At 39.3% G+C, this 10,007-nt stretch overlaps 1 protein-coding gene across 3 annotated transcripts in view; it reads left to right on the top strand.

Moving 5' to 3' along the window:
• The first annotated feature begins 445 nt into the window (after positions 1–445).
• The window catches only part of NECTIN2 (nectin cell adhesion molecule 2), a 63,108-nt gene continuing 53,546 nt past the window's right edge, over positions 446–10,007 (top strand). Inside the window, exon 1 of one of the 3 annotated variants that reach the window (XM_072425264.1) lies at positions 446–930. In XM_072425264.1, the coding sequence (XP_072281365.1) occupies positions 885–930 (46 nt within the window). In that variant the 5' untranslated portion in view covers positions 446–884. The remainder of the gene's footprint in view (positions 931–10,007) is intronic. The other 2 variants (XM_072425263.1, XM_072425262.1) reach the window with 2 other exon arrangements.

Below are 10,007 nucleotides of genomic sequence, written 5' to 3'. Positions count from 1 at the left end.
ACCCTTTGGGATACATTTTAGGCATCATTTATATTTCAAGTATAGATTTCAGATCACTAGACAGACAGAGCCATAGACAAATAGATTATAGACAGATGGATATGGAAAGGTCACTCACACTAAGCTTATAAAATTAAAGCTGATTTATTGAACACTCTTGTCAACTTTGCAACTGATCAATAAATCATGGTAGACCCACTTCTGGTCCTACTTCTTCCAATAAGTTCTAATTTATCATGTAATGTAATGAAAGAATGTATAACCCCCCAACACCCTCCTCCCAGCTGCTGCTGCCTCCTTCTCTATAGGAGATGCTGTACTGTATCCCTTCCCCCTTCCTCTACCAGGATGCTAACAGTTATTATTATATTGCATGTAATTCCAGCAAGCAGGCTTCATTAGATCTGGCTGTCCTCTCCCCGCATGTCAGATCAAGCAGTGTCCTAGATTTGCTGGCTGCTTGTAGAAGAGAGTAGGGGGGGAAGGAGAGGGTTAATCCCTGGGAAGAACAGGTGAATTGGGCGGGGCTTGGTATGATAATGTTAAACTATGACGTCAGAGGCTGGGAGCAGGCTAGAGTGAAAGCAGAGCTGGGAGAGAGAAAGAGGTGATACTGGAGGAGGCAGCAAAGGCAGAGGAGCCCAGCCTGGTACCAGGAAATAGCAGCATACAGGCAGAAGAGGAGCAACAGACACAGAATAAGCAGAGACACAAGCAGAGACTAAGCCAAGAGACACAACCAGAGACTAAGCCAAGAGACAGAGCTTTATCCAAGTGACTACTAGAGATTGCACAAAGAGACTGCACCAAGGGGCAGCCTGAGGCCACACCAAGAGACTGTTATAGACTACACCAAGAGACTGCACCAGCTGGATCCTCGCAGGATGCAGTGTCCTCTCTTGCTTCTGCTCCTGGGGCTGCTGTGTACAGGTGAGTGTTGCCCTGATGGTTGCTTTCTAAGGCATAGAAGAGACATAGTAATGTCCTTGTGTTACACCCAGGTTATAGCGATCCATAAACTTCTCTGTGGAGAAGCCCTATCAATATGGCCTCTGCTTTGGACCTGTGTCCTTCCATGTATAGACTACCTGTATGACTGCTGTACAGAGCATTGCCATTCTCTGTATGCTTATACCCTCCAATGCCCTTCTGTATTGCCTTATATGTATGTGCCAGCTTGTGGGTAACATTATATGAGAGCTGCATATGTAATGCACAGGCTCACATATATGTAGCTTTTTATATTATTGTGCTACAGGTCTTTGTATTTATGTGTATATATATAATGTTTGTGTGTGTATATATAATATACAATGTGTGTGTCCTCTGGGTCTACCTAGGCTTGCTGTACTTGCATGTCGATTTTTTTTTCCTCCTGTCTTCCTGCATTCCAAATATTTGCTCTAGCCTTTTAATAGATCTATCTGTTCATTTTGTCTCCACCTATGTATATTCTTTCTTGCATAACCTTTACCGGTATGCAGCCTTCCTATATACAGTATGCTATGTGTATATAGGTGAGCATTTCATAGATGTAATGTAAAAATATTTTTATATACCACATATATATTTTTAAATACTGCTTCATTGTTTTGCATGTCTTATGATTTACCATTTTGTGTGTGTGTGTTTGTGTTGCTATGTATACCCAGTTTTATAGCAGTATTTGTATATTGCATGTTGACCTTTTATTATAGATCAATGCATTCAAAACTCTATTGGGTTATTTTATTTTTCTATTTTGTTTTCAGGACTATCATTCTAATGTTGCTGTGGTGCTTAGGGTTAGCTTGTTTTTTTATTTATGCAAAATGTTTTAGGATTAGGTTTGTCTATCATACAATTTATGTAGTGGTATTTATAGGCACAGTTTGTGCAGAACGTCTTGGGGTACCTAATCAGGGAGCACTGATGTGTATGGAGTAAATATTTTCAAATCTGAAGATCTGTTTAATCAACAGAAGGAAAATAATTTAAGTATGTGTTTGCCTTTGAGTTCATAATAAACCAGAGGTCAAGAATGCTGGGTTGAAAAAAACAAATCCTTACGAAGAGGTCAACTATTGTTTTTTCTTTGGGGATACTGGGATGTACATGTAACTAATATGTGAACACTTCTTGGGTAACACACAAGACCTTTGTAAACCACAGTTGTCCAACTTGAATGTCTGGGATCCAGTGACAGGGTGGAAGCCAGCTGACACAGGTAAAGGGAGGAGCTCTGCCTGCTTGTGGACAGTTAGAGTTTTTTGAATAGAACAAAGAACTTTCCTGAACTTGGTAACAACACAAAGCATAACTTGTCTAGCCAATCCCAACATTTAGTAGTTTACTCCTTGCCAATAGCTGGTTGGTTGGTATGAGTTAGCCTGAAGTGCTTTACTTGGAAATGTTCAGTTTTTTAATCTACTAGTATGAAAACTTTTCTTTTCCCCAGCAGTTAAATTATACAAAGTAGCACAGAATGTGCTCTGCACATACACAAATACATTCCTTAGGAATTTAATAATCATATTCTGAGACACAATTTACTCTGCAGTAATGATCTTAAATTGGCTATATAATCTTTTCTGAATTCTGAAACTTTTCACTGCAAGAATTAGTGAGGAGACATCTAGCTTTTTTTCTTGTCAGGTGCAGATTTGCATCTTTTTCTAATGCAAAGTTTTTTGATAAATCATTAAATTAAAAATGCAAGCCTAGTAGATGCTTTAATTTTTATTCAGCTGTAATGACGAGAAAACCGTTGGTGTCTTGAAAGCTGGGATTTGAAATCTGTTTAATAAGTAAGCTAAATGGTATCTCTTAACTCAAGTTTGTGCTTTATTACTTTACTATATGAGATACTGCAATGTGCAGCATTTATCAGCGAAAGTGTTGTAAATCCTAGCAGTTTAAGGGGGCACAAACCACCAAAAGTATATCTTGTGCTGAGTTTTCAGCATTTGCCAAATTGTTATGCCTAATTATGATGACAACAAAGGTTCATGAGGATGGATGATGTTTTCCGGTGTTTGGAACGCATGCCAATCGCGGATTAGCAAATCCCATTGACATTGAGCAGTACTCATGGCACTTTAGAGAGTGCATTTGACCCACTTTGTATTGCACTTTTTTTTTTCTGCACATGCGTATAGACGGGTCATATGCAGTTTTTTTTTTACTGTTTTTGCTATTTAAATGCATACATTAGAAAATGCAGTGTTTAAAAAAAAAAAAAAAAAAGTTGCCACCAAAATGCGCCCTAATGCTTTGTGAATTTTTTTTTTCTTACAATAATCCTACAATTATCACTTTATTAACAAAACAACTTGCATACTGCATTACTAATGGCTACCAATCAAACTGTTAAATTATCTGGGTATTAGACTTAATTTGAATTGGTTACTGGAGGTACAAAACTTTGTACTGTAGATTTTAATTGGCCCAAATTCCTAGCTGGGCAGTTTCAATTTTTTTGTAGGGACTTTTTGCTTGTTTACCTCAATGCCCTCATTATGCCATCTCGCCTGTTTATAAAGTGAGTGTTTTGTGGTGTTCTGGAATTCTGGGAATGTCTGAGTAATAATAATTAGATTTGGGGGAGGGGGTAGTCTGGCCAGTATCACCAGGGGGAGGTCATTGTATACAGAGCTCACAGTCCCTTCTATACACTCCTTGTCACACCCAGCCAGGAGAAGCAGCTCTCACACTGATTGTTGTACTCCCATCCCCCAGAGGCCTGGCTCTCTCACCGATACTGGCTATTGCCTTTCTTTTGTTGCAAAGTTTTTGTGGGGATTGGGCCAGGCTGAGATCAAATATCAATAGGCAGCTTATCTACAGTTTCACTTCTGCTCTAAAGCGTTAACAGAAAAGGTGAAATCGTATAAGCCTGTCATTGAAATAGATTAATATGAATGCAACAGGTAGAACTTTTATTCCAGCAGATTCAGTGTCAAGTTAAATTTTGGGCTGTGATAGCGGTTTGTTAACTTCCAACTGGTAAAAGATCTGTTGGTCCCTGGAGGCATGCTTCTATTATGTGAAATTCTAAACCAAACCATAGGAGACTCCACTCTTATTTATTTATTAATTCGATTTACTTGATTGAAAAAATGTTGGTCATTATTTATAAAGAGAGGTGTAAGCACGAATGCTCCAAAATGTGAAAAAAAACAAAATCAATAGAGATGTCTCAAACTTTTTTTTTTTTGACTTTGAATCAATCATCTCGACTGCTTGTTGGAAAACAGTGGACAGTTTACTTCCTTGAGAATGGCTGGCTTAGGGGTGTCTGCACAGGCACAGACAATCGTTCACCAATTTGAATAAATGAAAGAATTGAAACATTTTTTTTTTTTAGGGGGGGCACAGGTATTGGATAGACAGGATACCCCCCACACCTTTTGCATGATAAGCAGAACTGAACTCACCTAAACTTAGCAGCACTGTGGCTCAGAGGTAGCACTCTTTCCTTTGCAGCACTGGGTCCCAGGTTCGAAACTCTGCCAGGACAATATCTGCATGGAGTTTGCATGTTCTTCCTGTGTTTGCATGGGTTTCCTCCAGGTACTCCGGTTTCCTCCAACATCCCAAAAACATGCAGTTAGGTTAATTGGCTTCCCCTCCAAAATTTACCATAGACTACATTAATGACATATGACTATGGTAGGGACATTAGATTGTGAGCTCCTTTGAGGGACAGCTAGTGACATGACTTTCGACTTTGTACAGCGCTGCGTAATATGATGGTGCTATAAAAATACTGTGTAATAATAATACCTTTGGCATCCTCCAGTTTGCGTGACTGTCCGTCGTACTAATTACTGTTATGGTTCTAAATAATGCATTATTCCTTTTTCGGTTTTAGTAAAACACAAAACAAATGTTACATTTGCTTTACAAGTCTAAAAGTGTTTTAGGTCAGTCTTGTTGGAGGTATATTAAGTTTTTGGCACTCTGCTTTAAAGGGAGCACCCAAAAAGGATTCAGTGGGCAGCATAACAAGAGCTTAAAATCTGAACTGTTGTGATTGGTTGCATGTCATGCAGATCTGTAAACATCCATAAAATATTTGGCTGGGTCCTGGACATTTGGATTTTCAGTTTTCTTCCTTTCCACAACATAATAAACCTACAGGTACACTAAACTTAAATGCCATTTTTACTATGGACAGTGCCGAGGACAGAAGAATTCTTGGCATCTTTGCATCCTGCCTTATAAAATGCACATGTTGTGTGTACTCAGCACCTAAGTGCATTGTTTTCCAATAAAAAGGCAAATGTTTACCATGTAAATCCAAGAGTTTTGGTGGGCCTGGCATTGTCGAGGGTCCTCGCATGACTACTAGAGTTTGGGGACAGATTACATCAGACTCCTAGATGTGATGGCCATTAGAGCCCTTTTAGATATCACTGAAAATGTATGCTCCTTTCAGCCTTACATTTATTAATATTATTATTATTCCTTTTCGCTAAAGCAATTATAAAAGGTCAGAGAAAAACTATTTAAAAAGGAAAAAATTGAATCACAGCACAAGAACAGAAAGACAATTTCCAAGTAATTCACCAGCCTAAATGAGCACTGGGAAATGCCATAGTTCTGGGTTCCCCAAGTTGGTTACCAGCACCTTAGGGTATGTATGTGCCACTGCTTACTTAAAGCATCCAGTTATTTCAATGATAATCTCTTGAGTTATTCAAAAATGGACAATTCTGTGTTCGGCAGCATGATTTTACTGTTTTGTAATGCGGTACATTGAATATTACGCAAACATAAATGATTACACTTCCTGTCCTATGTCCTATTATGTTGACAAAGCTCTTAAATCTGATAACTAAGTGGTTTTATTTGTTTAATAAAGGTTAAGAGGTTTCACAAGGCATCTGAATGTTCTCTTACAGGTTTAATAAATGAAGCCTTTGCACAGTGATTTTGTGTTATTTATTAGCCTATCAGTTTTTATTTGTTGAGTTGAACCTTGTTAAATTGTATGAAATTCCTTATGTTCTCTCATTTGGTCTGTTAAATGTTGTATGAAGAGGAGAAAGGGGGGGGGGGGTTTAGTATTTCTGTAGTAGGGTGCCAACTCTGCTCATCCATAGATACAATAGAGCAGGGGTATCAAACTCAAATACACGGTGGGCCAAAAAGAAAAATGTGAACAAAGTTGCGGGCCAACCTTGATGATTAATAAAAAATATCTCCAATTGGGGAAGGTCACTAATGAATGTCAACAGAGGATGGGGTGCTTGTGGGTCCTGATTGAAGCGCCAGCAGAGCATTCTGGGATTTGTAGTATTAGTGGTGCATGCATGCACTGTCTATACCGGCGGGCCGGCTCTACTAGACATTTAGTAGTTTCTTGCGGGACAGATTTGGCCCGCAGTCCTGAGTTCGATACCCCTTTAATAGAGAATCTATGGAGCAGCAATCATATCAGCCATAGGACAAGTGTCAGGACGGCAGAATCCCCTCTTCATCTTAATTAAAAAGGGAAAGTTGTGTATTTCAGAAGAGAACGGGACAGTGCTGATAACATGGTCTAAAATTTTACCACCTCAAAGAGCAGAAGGAGCTATCAGCGAACTGGATTTCTAAAAGGGTCAGTGGTATTTTATTACACAGAATGGTTTCAGTGTTGTAATAATTGTGTGCACAAATTGAGGTTTACATATATTTCAGTTTTTCTGCAGAAATCATGTTTAGATTTATTCCAGTATATTTACTCAGGCACAAGAAGGAAAAAGATTCTTAGTTCCAAAGAAACTGCCAAGCATTGGCACAATGCACAAGAACACCAAGTACTTGTTTGCTGTTTTCGTTTTTATTTTTTCCCCCCCAAGCTGTGCACATAATACAAGTGTCACTCACAAGCGTAATTGGCTTATTTGTTTCTAACAAATATGATCCCTTTATACTATGTTGACATTTGACAGGAAAAAGTGTGATGACAGAACAGAGGATGCAGCTGTTTAGTTTGGTTGCAGGCCTCAGCTGTAGCACTTCATTAATTGCAAGAGACGATCTGCTCCGTTTCTCATCTTGGCTGGGGCGGTGGATTGAAGAGCAGCTATCACAAGCAACTCTGTATTCTGATAACTGTATGTTATGCACACAGTGATCATATTGCTTCTTTATTGTATATATCTTTCAGAGCAGTGCTTGTCAACCTTTCGGACCTCATGGACCACTATATTCATAATTTTAAATAATCCTGCGCATGCGCGGGGGAGCCATGTGTCACTCAAACGGGAAGAAACTTCCTCCAGAGTGATGTCATGATGCCAGAACCCGTACGCTGTCCCATCGCAGGCTCGGACCCGCTTGCTAAACATCATGGGGGGACAGTAGCACAGGACTGTGCCTATGGGGGACATGATCAGCATGGTCAGTGGTCAGGAGAAGGACCCTGCAAGGATGGGGGGGGGGGGGGCCAGAGCCGTGGACCACGTCCCCTGTACAATTCCTGGGCTCAGGGAAGTGGGCGCACCGGCCAGGTAATTGTCTACCACCAAAACTTTCTCGCGGACCACCGGTTGGTGACCGCTGCTTCAGAGGACGATAAATTGACCCTTACAATGGTGTAGTGTTCTGTGTATCATTCGCTTTTTCCACTTTGGTAATTCTCACCATAATATGCAATTTCAGTATCAATCGTGAGACCAGTGGCTTCAACTACAGTTACAGTGCGAATAGTCACGCCCTGAGCAACCTTTTTTTTTTTCCTCTTGTAATAAAAATGGGCACAGCCTACATGAGTGACAACTCTGCTCCGAATCCTTAGGTTGTGCAACACAGTTGCCACGCCATCACAGGAAACTGCTTTAGCTGGACTTCATTGACAAGATCAACTGGTAATAACAAGATTTTAAAAACGAACTAAAAGGAAAATATACACGTGTATGATCAATCAGTAATTGTACATTTTTCTCTTAGTCCATTTTCAAAATCTTGCAAGTACATGCACTGAGTTCTAGTTGCTCAAAGCAACCTTATCAGAGTCATTTTGTTCATGTCTTCATGACTATACTATGAAAAAAGAATCTGATTACTATTATATTACCAGTATCTAAACAAGGTATTCAGAGGCAAACGGACCAAAAGACATGGGAGGTCAAAGTACCATTTGCTTCAGTGCTCTAAATTGTAATAAAGGTAAATATTTGTTATGTTTTTATCACTGAGGAGACTTCTGTCCCACATTCTGTACCAGGACTGAAATAAGAAGCTTTTTTTTTTTTCTCGCCAGGATAGGGAAAACTGATAACAGAAAATTACGACCAACCCTCGGTACTAAAATTAAATTTTTGTTCCATTTGGCAAGATTTCCGCTGCTTCTTTGCCTGATTTGAGGGTAATTCCAAACAGGGACATAATAGTGATGAAAATCTGGCATCCCTTCCTAGATCTTTGCTACATAATTGTCTTAAGTTGATGACTCCAAAGTGTTAAATCCAGACCCAATCAGGCAACCAGCCAGCAATGGCAGCTTCTTCTATTAGGTGTACCTCAAACTTGAAGCACTGCTCCATTTTGGCACATCTGTGTTATCCCATCAGTGGGATTCACTTATTTGCTCCTGTGGCAATTGTCTGGATATTGGAATGTTGGGTTGTAATGGAGTGGCAGAACTCTGGTTCCAAAGGGCAAAGTTGATGGCTGTTGTGGACAACCTGGTTTGAGCTTTTGGAATCCTTTAGTAAAAGATGTAGGTGTAATTAATAGTATGCAGATACCCTGTTTTTGTTCATAGGTGCTGGCATGAGACAGGTGCTTTTCTTTGACAGGTTCCCTTTAATACTATTCTTTCTCAAGCATTTCCATTATCTGTTGCTCCTTTCACAATTTTTTTTATACATTCTATATTTGCTCTCTTGGTTCACGCTCTGTTGAACTCATCCTTGTTATATTGAATGCTGGGAAAAAAGTAGATATGAAGAGAAAAATTATTTAATGTTGAAAAAAACCTACAAAGAAAAAAGCCAGCAAGATGCTTGTTTAATTCTGTGCTTTCTGCATAACCCAAGTGATTATTAAACTATAGTGCATCTTTGTTTGTGTAAAGCCATCTGTGCATGCTGTACACCACAAATCATGCGTGATACGTTTAGATATTAGCAGATGCTAGAATATATGTACTGGGTCCTATGAGCTCACCATCTATATTAGACCGTTCGTATTAATTACCCTTTTTTTTTTTTTTTTTCTCTCCTTATGTGAAAAACTTTGTCATGCTACTCCAACGTTTGACTCCCTCTGAAGAACAAAATTCCTGTCTGACCACCTTTTCTACTTCTTGGTTCTTTGGACAAGAACTAACTGCTTTTTCACCAATAGGATCCTTCCCTCTGGAGGCCTAAGGAGTGATCTCAACATTGTCATCTCAAAAATGTTTTTAAAATAACGTCCTTTCTATCGGTTCCACTGTTCACATTGCTTTCCTTTGCCCGATCCCCATCTCTAGTTCCTCTTGCCACCCTCTAAGTCTGTACAGAACACTTTTGTAGTACAACAGAGCAGTTCCAAGCCAGGGCTGACTTTCTTGAGATTTCTGTGTATCTAATCTGTTGTCAGCTCACTATTATAAGAAATTATGAACTTGCTGGGTTTCTTGTGGGATCAACTGGTTAATGATGCAATTGTGATAAATAGATGATTATGCTTCCTATGTGAAAAGCTAGGTGGCTTGGCTTTTTTAAGCTAAACTTTAACTTTTTTTATTGATTATGTGAAGGCCGTGGCCGACAGGTAATTCATTATTTAGTGATAAATGCGTAGGCTGCCTATCGGTATAAATGTCATGAATGCTGCTTTCAATTATTCTATAACTTACAGAACTGGGACAGTGAATTTATAGGACAAACCTTCTTTAGTGTCTAGCACGCCTAAAAATAACATTTTATTGAGAGAAGTAGAGGCATTAACTTTGCTGGATTATCCCTGAAAATGCTGGCCGGGTGTTGTGCTGACTGTCTGAGTTTAGTGCTTTGAGTCACTTGATCTGGACAAGTATGCAAAATGGA

Source organism: Pyxicephalus adspersus, chromosome 11, assembly GCF_032062135.1.
Source record: "Pyxicephalus adspersus chromosome 11, UCB_Pads_2.0, whole genome shotgun sequence".
Lineage (NCBI taxonomy): Eukaryota > Metazoa > Chordata > Amphibia > Anura > Pyxicephalidae > Pyxicephalus > Pyxicephalus adspersus.
Note: the sequence above shows the minus strand (reverse complement) of the source record. Positions and strands in the feature narration are given on the sequence as shown.